The sequence below is a fragment of the Dendropsophus ebraccatus genome, chromosome 4, assembly GCF_027789765.1.
Source record: "Dendropsophus ebraccatus isolate aDenEbr1 chromosome 4, aDenEbr1.pat, whole genome shotgun sequence".
Taxonomy (NCBI): Eukaryota; Metazoa; Chordata; class Amphibia; order Anura; family Hylidae; genus Dendropsophus; species Dendropsophus ebraccatus.
Window position 1 is genome coordinate 27252264 of NC_091457.1, and position 19357 is coordinate 27271620.

Consider the following 19357-nt stretch of genomic DNA (forward strand, 5'->3'; position numbering starts at 1 on the left):
GGAAACAAAGTCTGAACCATGAGACGGAGCTGGTCACGTAGAATATCCAGAAACTTCTGGGCTGTTATCTTACCTTCAAGGATGACTATTGGACCCAATGAAATGGCAGCCAAAACCATATACAGTACTAACTTCCACCATGCTTGACAGTGGGATTAAGGTGATCAACATTGTAGACTTAGACATCTAGACACCATATCACATCTTTCTATCTACTGATGTTTTGATAATACTGGTGCCTTAAAGGAGAAGGAGGAGGAGGAGAAGAATTTTTTTTTTATTAAAGTATTGTATTGCCCCCCAAAAGTTATACAAATCAACAATATACACCTATTACGGGAAATGTTTATAAAGTGCTTTTTTCCCTGTACTTACTACTGCATCAAGGCTTCACTTCCTGGATAACATGGTGATATCACTTCCTGGATAACATGGTGATGTCACTTCCTGGATAACATCGTAATGTCATGACCCGACTCCCAGAGCTGTGCGGGCTTTGGCTGCTGGAGAGGATGATGGCAGGGAGACACTGAGGGACACAGGGCACTGGAGGGACACTGAGCACCCTCTGCCATCATCCTCTCCAGCAGCCACAGCCCGCACAGCTCTGGGAGTCGGGTCGTGACATCACCATGTTATCCAGGAAGTGACATCACCATGTTATCCAGAAAGTGACATCACCATGTTATCCAGGAAGTGACATCACCATGTTATCCAGGAAGTGACATCACCATGTTATCCAGGAAGTGAAGCCTTGATGCAGTAGTAAGTGCAGGGAAAAAAGAACTTTATAAGCATTTCCCGTAATAATTGTATATTGGTAATTTGTATAACTTTTGGGGGGCAATACAAAACTTTAATAAAAAATTTTGCCGGCCTTCTCCTTTAAATGGTACCTGTCACCTTGAATCCATTTGCAGACAGAAGTTTGAGTATCTGTAAAGATGGCCACACCTGGTCAGTAGTGTTTGGTGCAGACATTAAAGCACTGAAAACAACACATTTCAGTACAAGCGAAGGCTTGTATATGGCCCTGAAAATGGCCCAAATATAGTCACTGGCTAACTACATCTGGCCCATTCAAATAAATAGAGCCAAGTACAAGTATGTCCACAGCTGATTTTTAGATTCTGCTGATGTATCCGGGTCTCAAAGCCATAAAATGTGATGTAAAATTTGCCTAAATAAAAAAAACAAAAAAAAAAAACAGGTGAAAAAATATGAACGGAAAAAGTACTGGAATCAAGAAGTCTGGGTCACACTGCCTATTGGTTCTGGTTAATGGATATGGCTTATACACTTGGAAAGCAAAAACCTACACAAGGGATGGTAGAAACAGACGCCATTGCCATACATGATAAAAAAGCCTGAAAAACTGATTGCAGTATATATTTGTCCACAGAAGTCTGATTGACTATGGGGTTGTGTGCATCACAATGAAACGTACTGTAAGGCCAACTGAAACTGAGTAAGGAAACGCAGCTTTAGGCTCTGTTCACACCTGCAGGAGAATCTCCGCTCGTCCTCCATCACACAGAGACCGCTCAGTGCACAAATATAGAACCGGGCGGTCTGTCCCACATCATCAGATCCCATTGACTATAATGGGGTCTGTCAGGTTTTCTGTCTGGTGTCTGTTTATTTACCACGACTGGAAAAAATGAGCACAAAAAATTTGCCTTTTTATCGTATTCTGCGACGGATTCTGAGATGTGAACTTAGCCTTAGTTTACAATTTAAGTCCACAAATTGTTTTGACTTTTATTAATAAACGTCCTGAGATGATAGAACCGAATACTGTATTGAGAAGTATACAGAAGTACAGGGCCAGCAAGGACTATACACACTGTCCAAGGTGCTGAAGACTCTGAGCTGCCACACACAACATGGCCGCCGCCTGCGTGCTGCAGGGTCTTGGCTCCTCCGTGACGTCACTTCCGCCCTCCACTAGATCTGTGTTTACATGCTGAGAAAGCTGTGGGTGAGCGCCCCCCATTACACAGGAGGGGACCCTGAGACACCCCAACCACAGGACAAGACCCAGAGCCCGGCCTGCTGCTGCTATGAAGGTGAGATACAGGGCTGTAGGATATGGGGGGCAGCAGAATACTGTACGTCCTATAGATCCCATTCTATCTGTCACCACTGCAGCTAGGTATCAGGGCAGTCACTATGCATGGTGTATTAGAGCATGTAACATGGCACTCACCAACTGAGGTACAACTGACAGCCCCATCATCAGCTGATAGATGTTGGTGCATGCTGGGAGTTGTAGTTTGGCAGCAGCCGGATGATAGAAGGTCGGTGAGCTCTGCTGTAAGGGGGATAGAACCCCAGGTGTAACCTCTCATCTCTGGGATCTATCCCCATAGATTGTTTAGCTTATTATTAACTTCTTTTTACTTTGTATAGTGCAAAGATGTACTGATCTGTGGAAACCATCAACAAGTAGGCCCAGTGTTGTGGACAGAATGCCTTATAGTTACAGTAGGGATATGTATGTTACTATAGAGGCATAGAAGCTAAGGAGGGAGGGAAAGGGTTGGTCCTCATACTGTGCCCCATAACAGTGTCCTCATACTGTGCCCCCATAACAGTGTCCTCATACTGTGCCCCCATAACAGTGTCCTCATACTGTGCCCCCATAACAGTGCCCTCATACTGTGCCCCATATCAGTGTCCTCATACTGTGCCCCATAAAAGTGTCCTCATACTGTGCCCCCATAACAGTGTCCTCATACTGTGCCCCCATAACAGTGTCCTCATACTGTGCCCCCATAACAGTGTCCTCATACTGTGCCCCCATAAGTGCCCTCATACTGTGCCCCCATAACAGTGTCCTCATACTGTGCCCCCATAACAGTGCCCTCATACTGTGCCCCATATCAGTGTCCTCATACTGTGCCCCATAAAAGTGTCCTCATACTGTGCCCCCATAACAGTGTCCTCATACTGTGCCCCCCTAACAGTTCCCTCATACTGTGCCTCCATAACAGTGTCCTCATACTGTGCCCCCCTAACAGTGTCCTCATACTGTGCCCCCATAACAGTGTCCTCATACTGTGCCCCCATAACAGTGTCCTCATACTGTGCCCCCATAACAGTGTCCTCATACTGTGCCCCCATAACAGTGTCCTCATACTGTGCCCCCATAACAGTGTCCTCATACTGTGCCTCCATAACAGTGTCCTCATACTGTGCCCCCCTAACAGTTCCCTCATACTGTGCCCCATATCAGTGTCCTCATACTGTGCCCCCCTAACAGTGTCCTCATACTGTGCCCCCATAACAGTGTCCTTATACTGTGCCCCCATAAGTGTCCTCATACTGTGCCCCCCTAACAGTCTCCTGATACTGTGCCCACATAACAGTGTCCTCATACTGTGCCCCCATAACAGTGTCCTCATACTGTGCCTCCATAACAGTGTCTTCACACTGTGCCCCCATAACAGTGTCCTCATACTGTGCCTCCATAACAGTGTCTTCACACTGTGCCCCCATAACAGTGTCCTCATACTGTGCCCCCATAACAGTGTCCTCATACTGTGCCCCCATAACAGTGTCCTCATACTGTGCCCCCATAACAGTGTCCTGATACTGTGCCCCCATAACAGTGTCCTGATACTGTGCCCCCATAACAGTGTCCTCATAATGTGCCCCCATAACAGTGTCCTCATACTGTGCCCCATAACAGTGTCCTCATACTGTGCCCCCATAAGTGTCCTCATACTGTGCCCCCATAACAGTGTCCTCATACTGTGCCCCCATAACAGTGTCCTCATACTGTGCCCCCATAACAGTGTCCTCATACTGTGCCCCCATAAGTGCCCTCATACTGTGCCCCCATAACAGTGTCCTCATACTGTGCCCCCATAACAGTGCCCTCATACTGTGCCCCATATCAGTGTCCTCATACTGTGCCCCATAAAAGTGTCCTCATACTGTGCCCCCATAACAGTGTCCTCATACTGTGCCCCCCTAACAGTTCCCTCATACTGTGCCTCCATAACAGTGTCCTCATACTGTGCCCCCCTAACAGTGTCCTCATACTGTGCCCCCATAACAGTGTCCTCATACTGTGCCCCCATAACAGTGTCCTCATACTGTGCCCCCATAACAGTGTCCTCATACTGTGCCCCCATAACAGTGTCCTCATACTGTGCCTCCATAACAGTGTCCTCATACTGTGCCCCCCTAACAGTTCCCTCATACTGTGCCCCATATCAGTGTCCTCATACTGGGCCCCCCTAACAGTGTCCTCATACTGTGCCCCCATAACAGTGTCCTTATACTGTGCCCCCATAAGTGTCCTCATACTGTGCCCCCCTAACAGTCTCCTGATACTGTGCCCACATAACAGTGTCCTCATACTGTGCCCCCATAACAGTGTCCTCATACTGTGCCTCCATAACAGTGTCTTCACACTGTGCCCCCATAACAGTGTCCTCATACTGTGCCTCCATAACAGTGTCTTCACACTGTGCCCCCATAACAGTGTCCTCATACTGTGCCCCCATAACAGTGTCCTCATACTGTGCCCCCATAACAGTGTCCTCATACTGTGCCCCCATAACAGTGTCCTGATACTGTGCCCCCATAACAGTGTCCTGATACTGTGCCCCCATAACAGTGTCCTCATAATGTGCCCCCATAACAGTGTCCTCATACTGTGCCCCATAACAGTGTCCTCATACTGTGCCCCCATAAGTGTCCTCATACTGTGCCCCCATAACAGTGTCCTCATACTGTGCCCCCATAACAGTGTCCTCATACTGTGCCCCCATAACAGTGTTCTCATACTGTGCCCCCATAACAGTGTCCCCATACTGTGCCCCCATAACAGTGTCCTCGTACTGTGCCCCCATAACAATGTCCTCATACTGTGCCCCATATCAGTGTCCTCATACTGTGCCCCATATCAGTGTCCTCATACTGTGCCCCCATAAGTGTCCTCATACTGTGCCCCCATAACAGTGCCCTCATACTGTGCACCATATCAGTGTCCTCATACTGTGCCCCATAACAGTGTTCCCATTCTGTGCCCCCATAACAGTGTCCTCATACTGTGCCCCCATAACAGTGTCCTCATACTGTGCCCCCATAACAGTGCCCTCATACTGTGCCCCATATCAGTGTCCTCATACTGTGCCCCCATAACAGTGTCCTCATACTGTTCCCCCCTAACAGTTCCCTCATACTGTGCCCCATTCCAGTGTCCTCATACTGTGCCCCCCTAACAGTGTCCTCATACTGTGCCCCCATAACAGTGTCCTCATACTGTGCCCCCATAACAGTGTCCTCATACTGTGCCCCCATAACAGTGTCCTCATACTATGCCCCCATAACAGTGTCCTCATACTGTGCCCCCATAACAGTGTCCTCATACTGTGCCCCCATAACAGTGTCCTCATACTGTGCCTCCATAACAGTGTCCTCATACTGTGCCCCCCTAACAGTTCCCTCATACTGTGCCCCATATCAGTGTCCTCATACTGTGCCCCCCTAACAGTGTCCTCATACTGTGCCCCCATAACAGTGTCCTTATACTGTGCCCCCATAAGTGTCCTCATACTGTGCCCCCCTAACAGTCTCCTGATACTGTGCCCCCATAACAGTGTCCTCATACTGTGCCTCCATAACAGTGCCCTCATACTCCTCATACTTTGCCCCCATAACAGTGTCCTCATACTGTGCCTCCATAACAGTGTCTTCACACTGTGCCCCCATAACAGTGTCCTCATACTGTGCCTCCATAACAGTGTCTTCACACTGTGCCCCCATAACAGTGTCCTCATACTGTGCCCCCATAACAGTGTCCTCATACTGTGCCCCCATAACAGTGTCCTCATACTGTGCCCCCATAACAGTGTCCTGATACTGTGCCCCCATAACAGTGTCCTCATAATGTGCCCCCATAACAGTGCCCTCATACTGTGCCCCATAACAGTGTCCTCATACTGTTCCCCCCATAAGTGTCCTCATACTGTGCCCCCATAACAGTGTCCTCATACTGTGCCCCCATAACAGTGTCCTCATACTGTGCCCCCATAACAGTGTTCTCATACTGTGCCCCCATAACAGTGTCCCCATACTGTGCCCCCATAACAGTGTCCTCATACTGTGCCCCCATAACAATGTCCTCATACTGTGCCCCATATCAGTGTCCTCATACTGTGCTCCCATAAGTGCCCTCATACTGTGCCCCATATCAGTGTCCTCATACTGTGCCCCATATCAGTGTCCTCATACTGTGCCCCCATAAGTGTCCTCATACTGTGCCCCCATAAGAGTGTCCTCATACTGTGCCCCCATAACAGTGTCCTCATACTGTGCCCCCATAACAGTGTCCTCATACTGTGCCCCCATAAGAGTGTCCTCATACTGTGCCCCCATAACAGTGTCCTCATACTGTGCCTCCATAACAGTGCCTCCATAACAGTGTCCTCATACTGTGCCCCCATAACAGTGTCCTCATACTGTGCCCCCCTAACAGTCTCCTCATACTGTGCCCCCCTAACAGTCTTCTCATACTGTGCCCACATAACAGTGTCCTCATACTGTGCCCCCATAACAGTGTCCTCATACTGTGCCTCCATAACAGTGCCCTCATACTCCTCATACTGTGCCTCCATAACAGTGTCTTCATACTGTGCCCCCATAACAGTGTCCTCATACTGTGCCCCCATAACAGTGTCCTCATACTGTGCCCCCATAACAGTGTCCTGATACTGTGCCCCCATAACAGTGTCCTCATACTGTGCCCCCATAACAGTGTCCTCATACTGTGCCCCATAACAGTGTCCTTATACTGTGCCCCCATAAGTGTCCTCATACTGTGCCCCGTAACAGTGTCCTCATACTGTGCCTCCATAACAGTGCCCCCATAACAGTGTCCTCATACTGTGCCCCCATAACAGTGCCCCCATAACAGTGTCCTCATACTGTGCCCCCATAACAGTGTCCTCATACTGTGCCCCCATAACAGTGTCCTCATACTGTGCCCCCATAACAGTGTTCTCATACTGTGCCCCCATAACAGTGTCCCCATACTGTGCCCCCATAACAGTGCCCTCATACTGTGCCCCATATCAGTGTCCTCATACTGTGCCCCCATAAGTATCCTCATACTGTGCCCCCATAAGTGTCCTCATACTGTGCCCCCATAACAGTGTCCTCATACTGTGCCCCCATAACAGTGTCCTCATACTGTGCCCCATAACAGTGCTCTCATACTGTGCTCAAATAACAGTGCCCTCATACTGTGCCCCCATAACAGTGTCCTCATACTGTGCCCCCATAACAATGTCCTCATACTGTGCCCCCATAACAGTGTCCTCATACTGTGCCCCCATAACAGTGTCCTCATACTGTGCCCACATAACAGTGTCCTCATACTGTGCCTCCATAACTGTGTCCTCATACTGTGCCCCCTTAACAGTGTCCTCATACTGTGCCTCCATAACAGTGTCCTCATACTCTGCCCCATAACAGTGTCCTCATACTGTGCCCCCACAAAAGTGTCCTCATACTGTGCCTCCATAACAGTGTCCTCATACTGTGCCTCCATAACAGTGTCCTCATACTGTGCCCCCATAAGTGTCCTCATACTGTGCCCCCATAACAGTGTCCTCATACTGTGCCCCCCTAACAGTCTCCTCATACTGTGCCCCCCTAACAGTCTCCTCATACTGTGCCCCCATAACAGTGTCCTCATACTGTGCCCCATAACAGTGCCCTCATACTGTGCCCCATAACAGTGTCCTCATACTGTGCCCCCATAACAGTGTCCTCATACTGTGCCCCATAGCAGTGTCCTCATACTGTGCCCCATAACAGTGCCCTCATACTGTGCCCCATATCAGTGTCCTCATACTGTGCCCCATATCAGTGTCCTTATACTGTTCCCCGTAACAGTGCTCTCATTCTGTGCTCAAATAACAGTGTCCTCATACTGTGCCCATATAACAGTGTTCTCATACTGTGCCCCCATACTGTGCCCCCATAACAGTGTCCTCAAAGTATCATACTGTGCCCCCATAACAGTGTCCTCATACTGTGTCCCATAACAGTGTCCTTATACTGTGCCCCCATAACAGTGTCCTCATACTGTTCCCCCATAACAGTGCCCTCATACTGTGCCCCCATAACAGTGTCCTCATACTGTTCCCCCATAACAGTGTCCTCATACTGTGCCCCCATAACAGTGCCCTCATACTCCTCATACTGTGCCCCCATAACAGTGTCCTCATACTGTGCTTCCATAACAGTGTCCTTATACTGTTCCCCCATAACAGTGTCCTCATACTGTTCCCCCATAACAGTGTTCTCATACTGTGCCCCCATAACAGTGCCCTCATACTCCTCATACTGTGCCCCCATAAGTGTCCTCATACTGTGCCCCCATAACAGTGTCCTCATACTGTGCCCCCATAACAGTGTCATCATACTGTACCCCATAACAGTGTCCTCATACTGTGCCCCATAACAGTGTCCTCATACTGTGCCTCCATAACAGTGTCCTCATACTGTGCTTCCATAACAGTGTCCTCATACTGTGCCCCCATAACAGTGTCCTCATACTGTGCCCCCATAACAGTGCCCTCATACTCCTCATACTGTGCCCCCATAAGTGTCCTCATACTGTGCCCCCATAAGAGTGTCATCATACTGTTCCCCATAACAGTGTCCTCATACTGTTCCCCCATAACAGTGTCCTCATACTGTTCCCCATAACAGTGTCCTCATACTGTGCCCCATAACAGTGTCCTCATACTGTGCTCCCATAACAGTGTCCTCATACTGTGCCCCATAACAGTGTCCTTATACTGTGCCCCCATAACATTGTCCTCATAGTTTTCCTCCATAACAGTGTCCTCATACTGTGCGCCCATAGCAGTGCCCTCATACTGTGCCTCCATAACAGTGTCTTTATACTGTGCCCCCATAACAGTGTCCTCATACTGTGCCCCCATAACAGTGTCCTCATACTGTGCCCCCATAACAGTGTCCTCATACTGTGCCCCATAACAGTGTCCTCATACTGTGCCCCCATAACAGTGTCCTTATACTGTGCCTCCATAACAGTGTCCTCATACTGTTCCTCCATAACAGTGTCCTCATACTGTGCCTCCATAACAGTGTCCTCATACTGTGCCCCATAACAGTGTCCCCATACTGTGCCCCCATAACAGTGTCCTCATACTGTACCCCATAACAGTGTCCTCATACTGTTCCCCCATAACAGTGTCCTCATACTGTGCCCCCATAACAGTGTCCTCATACTGTGCCCCATGACAGTGTCCTCATACTGTACCCCATAACAGTGTCCTCATACTGTTCCCCCATAACAGTGTCCTCATACTGTGCCCCCATAACAGTGTCCCCATACTGTGCCCCCATAACAGTGTCCTCATACTGTTCCCCCATAACAGTGTCCTCATACTGTGCTCCCATAACAGTTTCCTCATACTGTGCCCTCATAGTGTGTCCTTATAAGTGTCCTCACACTGTGCCCCCATAACAGTGTCCCCATACTGTGCCCCCATAACAGTGTCCTCATACTGTACCCCATAACAGTGTCCTCATACTGTTCCCCCATAACAGTGTCCTCATACTGTGCCCCCATAACAGTGTCCCCATACTGTGCCCCCATAACAGTGTCCTCATACTGTTCCCCCATAACAGTGTCCTCATACTGTGCCCCCATAACAGTGTCCTCATACTGTGCCCCATGACAGTGTCCTCACACTGTGCCCCCATAACAGTATTCGCCCTTGATCTGTTCTACCAGCAGGCCACGTGTGAGTGGACCCTCAGTTGCATCTCAGTCATCTCTCACAACCTGAGCAGTACACCTCTGGAGTAGATACAGGAGGAGGGGGCAGTATTGGTAGAGCAGGTGACGGCCATTATATAAACACACCAGAAATTTGTGTCTCATTAATAGAAATAACATTGTGACATTTTCCACAATATCTCTCTGACTATTTCGTTCTTCTTTGCTAGGGATCCACTACTGAAATGCTGGAAGATGAGACCACAGGGACAGATGAAGAAGAGACCCCCACACCCACACCAGAGGAACCTGCAGGTAAGAACAGTAAGAATGGTATGGAATACGCCATTATACTGGAGTCTTTAACTTTCTATTCTCTTTCTTACTGGTGGTTAGTGACAATGTTGCTATATGTGAACACTAGGGTCCCTTGGATTTGTGTGGTGGGGTGAGGTTTTCGTCCAGTGTTGTTGAGAAGTACTTTCTAGAACCACACCATGGATAAATGATGTGCTCAACCGTATTTTATTGTTGCTGCAATATATTTAAAAAATAAGTAATGTCTATTCCAAGTGGAAACAGCGGAACCTCCGTGTAGACGCACAGTCCTCCACCGGGTTGGCCTATACCCAGTACTTCATCCAAAAAAAAGTTGCAATTGAAGACAGCGTCCTAAAGTATCAAAAAATATTATCCTTTATTTTGCCATATGCGTATAAAAATACAACTTTCGGCCCTTTAAAACATACTGAGCCTTTCTCAAGTATACTTGAGAAAGGCTCAGTATGTTTTAAAGGGCCGAAACATTGTATTTTTATACGCTTATGGCAAAATAAAGGATAATATTTTTTGATACTTTAGGACGCTGTCTTCAATTGCAACTTTTTAAAAAAAAATAAGTAATAATATTAATAAAAACCTGCCACTGTTTACTGTTTACATAATCCTTACAGACCTATGTGTCTCCAAGGCAACAGACTACAAACAAACCTGGTGTAGTCTGACACCACTTTACAATACACATTCACATATGTGACTATACAATCAGACTACATAAGAATTTGTTTGTGGTCTGTTACCATGGAGACAAAAAATGGTAAGATGTTCTTTATCAAGCCTAGCTGCAAAGTTTCTTAAAATTTTTTCAGATACATTGTTGCAGTAAAACAATTTGGGTGCGGAGTGTGTTCAGACTGAGAAGTGTTGGTGATTTCCATTGCATGGGTTGACTTCTTGTGATCTCCATATAGATATATAATAAAGCTTTAGCCTTGGCTGTACAGGCATGATGGGAGTTGTAGTTTCACAACTGCTGGAGGGCCAAGGTTCCCTACCCCTGCGCTACACCATTTTCCCAAACGGCCGCATGCAGAGGGTGCTGCATGTAACATTGTTCCCAGTGGAAAAATGTCATTGAAATCTATTAGCTGGCAGCATAGGTTTCATTGTGTGCACACAGAGTGGCTCCGGTGCGCACAGGATTCATGCATTGGCAATCCTGTGGACCTCTGTACATTTTTACTGCCTCCTCTAGTCTACAGGAGCCACACTGTCCTTAAAAGATAAATCAAGGCTTCCCTTTCAACTTTCACCTGCCATAAAGTTCTGTCCCTTGTGTAAATATCAGTGTTAGGCCATGCTCACACTACATATATTTTCAATAAATAACAGCCGTTGTTGCAGATTGCAAAAATGGCCGCTGTTTATTGACAGTGGGCTTAACATTAGATTCTATAGAACAACGTCCTTAGTGTAAATACTCTGTATACACAACGGCCGGTGTTCTATGCGGCTGCACAAAAAACTGACATGTCTACTTTATACAGCCACTATTCAGTGAACAGCAGCTGCACAAAATAGACTGTGCAGACAATGTAAAGTACAGCTGCCAGACGTACTTTACATTGTGGTCTATGGCTAATTGGCTGTGGGTTTACTTGAATGTGCCTGCATTCCATGATTAAGTATTGCCTGCATTAAGATGAATTGATGTTCCCCCAGCCGATACTGTAGTATCGCCTGGGTGAACATTTCAGACAGCAGATGTTCTGTGGCACGGCCGTGTCACACAATGGACGCTGTATGTGCCATGTGTGAACATCGCCTTAGTACTAGAGCTGCCTCTTGAATGTAATCTCCCTCTTCCGTTTAGCTTTTTATCATCAGTGCTTATTGTAACCCCTTCCTTGCTTTTCATTCCTTTCTACTCCTATAGAACCTTGCTCACCCAGTGCATCAGTAACTCTTCCCCCCATGTGCCATTAATATTAGTGTACTGTAAATTGCCTCCAGTAGAGTACCAGCCTGTTCAGTCCAGTGCACTTTTACCAACTCTTAGTCATGAAATAGCAGTGAGGAGTATTTGCTGTGCTGTGATTGGCTAAACAACTACGGAAGTACAGAAGCCCCTGTGCGTGTTCTGCTGGCCCGTACCCCGTGGAAATGTTGAGAATGAGAAATAACTGTGCACTATGGAGCGGACTCTCAGGGGTTTAATAATAAGGACTAAAATCACTCTGTGAGCAATCTAAAGGGTTGGAGCAGTAGCAAATCCCCATAGAAAACCTCTCCTGCTCTGGACAGTTCCTGCCACAGACAGAGGTGACAGCAGAGAGCACTGTGTCAGACTGGAAAGAATACACCACTTCCTGCAGGGCATACAGCAGCTGATAAGTACTGGAAGACTTGAGATTTTTAAATGGAAGTAATTTACAAATCTGTCTAACTTTCTGACATCAGTTATTTTAAAAGAAATAAACTTTCGCCTGAGTTCCCCTTTAAATAAATACAGGCATCTGAACAAAAAAGTCTTGGCTTAACATATGGACATTTTCATATTCTTACAATTACCGTCATTTTCTTATAAATTTCTCCTTTGAAACAAACATTTTCCAGAACTGCAAGCAGCGAGATAAACTATGAGGATTATTAATTGCTTCTGGATTAAGAAAAATACAAATCCTGCTGATTCTAAATTAATTCCTTCTGCTAAGCTCATAAAGCAGACTTCCTGAGAACCAGATGTAGCCGAGCTGGATTTAACTCTGAGTTTCCCCGGTACGGAAGCTTTTTACCTATACTCGTGTGAAGGGCCACCTATTACCAAATATCAAACCCAGCTCTGCTGCATCTGTATAGACAAATGGTGGCATGTGCTCTCTGTGACCACCAGAGGGCAGCAGCACTCCAGTTACTGCTACAGCTAGCATCATCATATCATTGATCGTAGATGGATTTCTAGATCACATACCAAGGCACAGAGATGTAGTTCATGGAGGCATAGCTATGGTGACGTTTATTCTCCACCCCAAAGGCAGCTAATCTAAATTGCTGAAATTATTTCTTTTAATTGATTTTATAGTCCTTGGAATTGGGCAACGCTGCAGGACTCTTTGTATAGAGCGCAGCGTGAGGTTTCCTGCACAGCTATAATACATTGTGAATAATAGTCCCCGGCTGATCTCTGCCGCTGCATTGTTCTTATGAATAGTTTACAAAAATAGCTGATATGTTTGTTTCCAAAGTCTATGTACAGTATGTGTCCGTCAGTATATAAGGTGTGTGTATATGCTGCAGTGAAATGATAGAATCAGAGATTTGATCAAATCCTGGGAAATGATTAAACGAACACGCTGTTCCATCATTTCCCTAGGGATTTGATCAAATGCCGGACCCCTTTCAGGGAAATGATGGAATGAAAGATTGAGGAGTCACCCGGCTCTATGTTTGGAAGCGGATGGGGGAGCAGAGCGGCACACCTCCCATCAGGCATATGGTGGCGGGGGGTGGACGGTGGAGCAGAGCGGCACACCTCCCGGCAGGCATATGGTGGTAGAGGGTGGACGGGGGAGCAGAGCAGCACACCTCCCCTGCAGGCATATGGCGGCGGGGGGTGGACGGGGGAGCAGAGCGGCACACCTCCCGTCAGGCATATGGTGGCAGAGGGTGGACGGGGGAACAGAGCGGCACACCTCCCCGGCAGGCATATGGCGGCGGGGGGTGGACAGGGGAGCAGAGCGGCACACCTCCCCTGCAGGCATATGGTGGCGGGGGGTGGATAGGGGAGCAGAGCGGCACACCTCCCCTGCAGGCATATGGTGGCGGGGGGTGGATAGGGGAGCAGAGCTGCACAGCTTCCCAGCAGGCATATGGTGGTGGGGGGTGGACGGGGGAGCAGAGCGGCACACTTCCCAGCAGGCACATGGTGGTGGGGGGTGGACGGGGGAGCAGAGCGGCACACCTCCCCTGCAGGCATATGGTGGTGGGGGGTGGACGGGGGAGCAGAGCGGCACACCTCCCCTGCAGGCATATGGTGGTGGGGGGTGGACGGGGGAGCAGAGCGGCACACCTCCCGTCAGGCATATGGTGGCGGGGGGTGTACGGGGGAGCAGAGCGGCACACCTCCCGTCAGGCATATGGTGGCGGGGGTGGACAGGGGAGCAGAGCGGCACAGCTTCCCAGCAGGCATATGGTGGCGGGGGGTGGACGGGGGAGCAGAGCGGCACACTTCCCAGCAGGCATATGGTTGGGGGGGGGATGTGGACAGGAGAGAAGAGCAGCACACTTCCCAGCAGGCACATGGTGGTGGGGTGGTTGGGCAGAGCGGCACTCCTCCCGGCAGGTGTATGGCGTCTAGGGGGGGGACCGGAGGCAGACGGGGAGCAGGGCAGCATACCTCCCTGGCAGGCATATGATGTTGGAGTGAACAGGGAGCAGAGCGGACAGGCCAGGGGACCAGGAGGCGTGTCGCAGGGCGGGCGGATGGGACTGGAGGTGGACGGGGAGCAGAGCGGCACAACTCCCAGCAGGCATATGGCGGTGCGATGGATGGGGAGCAGAGCGGACAGGCCGGGGAAGCAGGAGGGATGTAGCAAATGAGCAGAACGGGGAGCAGAGAGGCGGCGGAGGCGGACGGGGAGCAGAGCGGACCGGCTGGGGGGAGCAGAGAGGCGATACGGTAAGTGAATTCTATGTCGCCAGGGGAAATGATAGAGTTCATTCCATCGTTTCCCTGAAAGGAGTCAGTGATTTGATCAATTCCCTAAGGAAATGATAGAACGGCGCGGTCATTTCATCATTTCCTGGGATTTGATCAAATCCCTGATTCTATCATGTCACTGCAATATATATAATATAATAAGGTAATATGGCATGCATAGGGATCTATATCCCCTTATACTTATTGTATGGACCTATACAAATACACTGATGCTGCACTATAGATACACCACAGATCTGTAATACCGCCTCCGCTCAAATGACTAATAATTCCTCAATCTTGAGATTGACGGCTTTGTGACAAATAGCAGGGATCATCCTCCTGTCTATTAGTTTGTATGCGGATCTGTTACTCTGGATCAACAGAAGCTAATGCTCAGCTTGGATTATAGCATATGCGATGTGCATTTACTCAATAATCCTTGTATTACTCTAATGTCTTGTCTAGTCCTTGTTTCTGCATCAAATCTTTTACATGTTACATTATCCTACGTCTCCATAGGACTTCTGGAGTGGTGGCCAGGTATGCACCTTCATTCTCTGGATCAGTGGGGGTCCCAGCAGTGGGATAGCCTGTGTATAGGGGATAACTTTCAGTTTCGGAATAATCCCTTTAAGGCCATTTTTCAGGTTGAGGTTTCATTAGGGATATTTGGATGTTAGGGAGGGTCAATGTTCAGGATTAGATCTGGGGAAGGGAAATCTAGCCTGGGTCGGCTGTTGTAGTTTCCTTCACATTGCTTTGGTTTAAGAGCTCCCTGTATTGGGTGGGAGGGGGAGTGGGGGAGGGGCATGATCTGCATAGCGGGGTCTACAGCCCTGTACTCTGACCCAGGAAGTCTCTCTCACCTTCCAAATCATAGCAGATCCACTTCAGGCTGGGGCTTACATGAGGGGACAGGACTGTGGGGGTAATCTCTCCATAGCTGTAACCCCTCTCTCCCCGGACAGAGAGTGCTCCATGTATGTGCCCACATCAGCCCTGCTCATTCCTTCATGCTCCCTGCAGTCTCTGTCAGCCCTTGTGTTTCCCATCCTCTCCATTACTGTACAGTAACCTATAATATCACAGATTCTGCTGTTTCTGAATGTTTCTTTCATCTGTTTTACAGAATAATAAATCATTATTTTTGGGGTGTGGAACCAATTACATTTCTCTGATTTCTTATGGGAAAACTTACTTTGGTTTAAGAGTGGATTTGGATTACAAGCACGGACCCGGAACTAATTATGCTCGTAATCTGAGGCACCACTGTATGTATATATATAATATACTCGGTGATGCGGGCAAAAAATAAAATCCCTTGTTTCCAGAGGCTTACCTTCCGCCTAACCCTTTATGTACTGCAGTGTGTAAGTGACCCAAAGTTAACTTACACGCTGCAGCACAAAAAGGGTCAAAAAGCACTGGTAACCCCTGACCAGTTCTGCACATTTACCTACTTGATTGGGGCAGCTGGAGAACAGAGATCAAGGGTTATCAGTGAAGCAGAGAGCGCCTTGTCTTCTGCTTTTTAACCCTTTTTTGTGTTGCAGCATGTAAGTGAACTTTGGTTCACTTACACACTACAGTACATAGAGGGTTAAGCAGACGGACACAGGAGGCTTTATCTTCCTTAAGCATCCCAGGGCCCCCCTGCCACACAGGCCCCATAGCAGCTGCCTGGTCTGCCTCTATGGTAGCTATGCCTCTGGTATTGATACATGCCTTTTATATACTTGTTAATGGTATCTGGCGGCTATACTCTTGGACCTTACTTTTGGGGCCCCGGGTTATATTCCAAGCAAGGATAAAATCTGACACTACTATAACTGGGGTTCGTATGATCTACCTGTTTGGAGGGTCTCCTCTGGGTACCCTGTAGGAATTTAGATTGTGAGCCCCAGTAGGGATAGAGACCAACATGAATGATGACTAAAGATGAGCGAACCTGGAGCATGCTCGAGTCGATCCGAACCCGAACTTTCGGCATTTGATTAGCGGTGGCTGCTGAAGTTGGATAAAGCCCTAAGGCTATGTGGAAATCATGGATATAGTCATTGGCTGTATCCATGTTTTCCAGACAACCTTAGAGCTTTATCCAAGTTCTGCAGCCCCCGCTAATCAAATACCGAAAGTTCGGGTTCGGATCGACTCGAACCCGAACCCGGTTCGCTCATCTCTAATGATGACAAGTTCTGTTTTATACCATATGGATATAGAAATAATGATAAGAGACAGTCTTCCCACATATAAGCTGCTTAGAGCGGAAATCTCTCATTTAGTGGCAGCAAAACTCATTCCTGATGCTTTTAATGTTCTGAAGACAAATGAAAGGTTGATAGGGTAATATTGTAAAGGGGGTTTCCTGGACATTGAACAGTGGCTTATACTTAGCACAGGCTGTCAGTGTCTGATCCGCTGATCAGCTGTTTAGCCGCCAATACATAACAAATGCTTGAAGTTCTTGGCGCCACCGCACTACATGATGAAGGGAGCCAAGAGCTTCCGGCCATTCCTTGTGTACAGTATGCACTACTACAATGGTTCTGCCGAATAACTGATCATCAGGGGTCGGTACCCTGCTGATCAGACATTGATAGGCTATCAGTGTTGAATAACCATAAAACCTCTTTAATATTGGCACAGACTTCAACCACAGATGGTGAAGCTCTGGCATCAGCATGTTCTAGCTGGGGAGGCCTCAGCAGAAAAGTTGGTGTTTCACTTTTTCTGCACCCTCAGAGGGGAAACAAAGCTTAAAGGGGAGGTGTCACAAAGCAAAGAAGGTAAAATCAGATGTGCACCACATACATAGATGTAAAGGAGAACAAATCTGCTGTTTTTTAGTAAAGAAACTTGCATCGCTGTACCATCTTTCTTCCCCATGTATCTATTCACTTATTGGTTTCCTCTCTGAACTTTGACCCTGCTGTTGCCATGCAACAGTGCAGACACTTTCCCACAATCCCCCATGCTTGTATGTGAAGTGAAAACCAACTGCCAGTACTTATGAAACAGACCATGTGACGATTGAACTGAGCATGTGCGACCCAAGAAAATGGTTGCCTGGTGGGCAGTAACCAATGGCAACAGATAGTGAAACAAAACAGCAAATGGGGGATTAGTCCGTTTATATAATTGAAACAATACATTTTAAGGAACGCTTGTACATTGGGAATATGTTTTATTTTATGTATGTATCAGTATAGACCGAGTTTTCTTTGTGACACCACCCCTTTAAGGGGGCATTCACATGTTCCATAATTACGGTCCATGCATGGGAGATGTGCGATGTGAAATCTGTGTTAGTAGAATAAGGCTAAGATTTAAACAGTTTCGGAGTTCCCGGTATCATCATGAATGATAATGCCGGGAGTTCCGAAGTCAGTTCTTTAGTACATTGTCCGTAACTGGGGACCAGACAACAGAACATGTGACATGTGACATTCACATGTTCCATAATTACGGTCCATGCACGGGAGATGTGCGATGTGAAATCTGTGTCAGTAGAATAAGGCTAAGATTTAAACAGTTTCGGAGTTCCCGGTATCATCATGAATGATAATGCCGGGAGTTCCGAAGTCAGTTCTTTAGTACATTGTCCGTAACTGGGGACCAGACAACAGAACATGTGAATGATCCCTTTGATGCCCTCTCCTAGTGATCGATCAGGGTCTAAATGCTCAGACCCCAACCAACCAAAAAAAAAGTCATACGTTTTTTAAAGAGACAGTGCCCATAATTTTTTTTTTTTAAATTAGACTTCTCTTCAGTGTGTTGTAAGTCTCCGAAATAGCTGCCCCCCCCCCCCCCCCAAAAAAAAAGGTTTTATGTCACACTTTCTCTTACCCAATACAACCATCGGAGATATAGTGTATCATCCAAACTACATCTGTGGAACTGTGCCAGTTCATCACGGTCTCCGGACTGTGGATATATATTAGATAGGTGTAAGCCATCTTTAGTTAGTTGATCTTCACCTCTCATAGCTGACTGCGTCCCCACATCTCCTCATGCATTGTGAATGAATGAGAAGTCCTCTCACATATCTGGTGTTTTTCTGCTCCGCGTCTGACTTGGTGGTATCACAGCTCCTCCTTGCAACTAAGGTTTCTGCCGCCGGTCTCAGATACCAAGCAACATCCAGAGTCCTTCAAACAAGCCTTGTTCTGTCTTCCTGGAGAGGCCACAATGGAGCCTGAGACGGACGCGCACGGGGAGAGACACATAAAGGAAATGGCAGGAGGAGGTGAATGGGGAGCAATCTGATCCGGAACAACCTCTGCTCTTTTCCACCTTTACAAAGTTCATTGCCACCCAGGACCAAAGGGAATTAGATAATCCGTATGACCTGACTTCTAAGGTGCCATACTAACTTTAAATAGGCCACGCGGGGCACAGATTTATTGCACTCTTTTCCCCGTTCGGTAACCTGATCTACAGACATGGTATCTTCTATTATCTTATTATCTTGTATTGGGTAACATTCATTGCTAGTTGTGGAGGCGATATAGTAAAATTAGCTAACTTCACACTGTTGGTTATGGGCAAAATTTTATTTTTTAGTTTCTCTAGCAGTCATAGTACATCCTTATACCTAA

At 47.5% G+C, this 19357-nt stretch overlaps 1 protein-coding gene across 3 annotated transcripts in view; it reads left to right on the forward strand.

Moving 5' to 3' along the window:
• Positions 1–1952: 1952 nt before the first annotated feature.
• The window catches only part of LOC138789525 (transmembrane protein 263-B-like), a 186538-nt gene continuing 169133 nt past the window's right edge, over positions 1953–19357 (forward strand). The window contains exons 1-2 of one of the 3 annotated variants that reach the window (XM_069968212.1): positions 1953–2069; positions 10006–10090. In XM_069968212.1, coding sequence (XP_069824313.1) covers positions 2064–2069; positions 10006–10090 — 91 coding nt within the window. In that variant the 5' untranslated portion in view covers positions 1953–2063. Of the gene's footprint in view, positions 2070–10005; positions 10091–19357 lie in introns of those variants that run through there. The other 2 variants (XM_069968210.1, XM_069968209.1) reach the window with 2 other exon arrangements.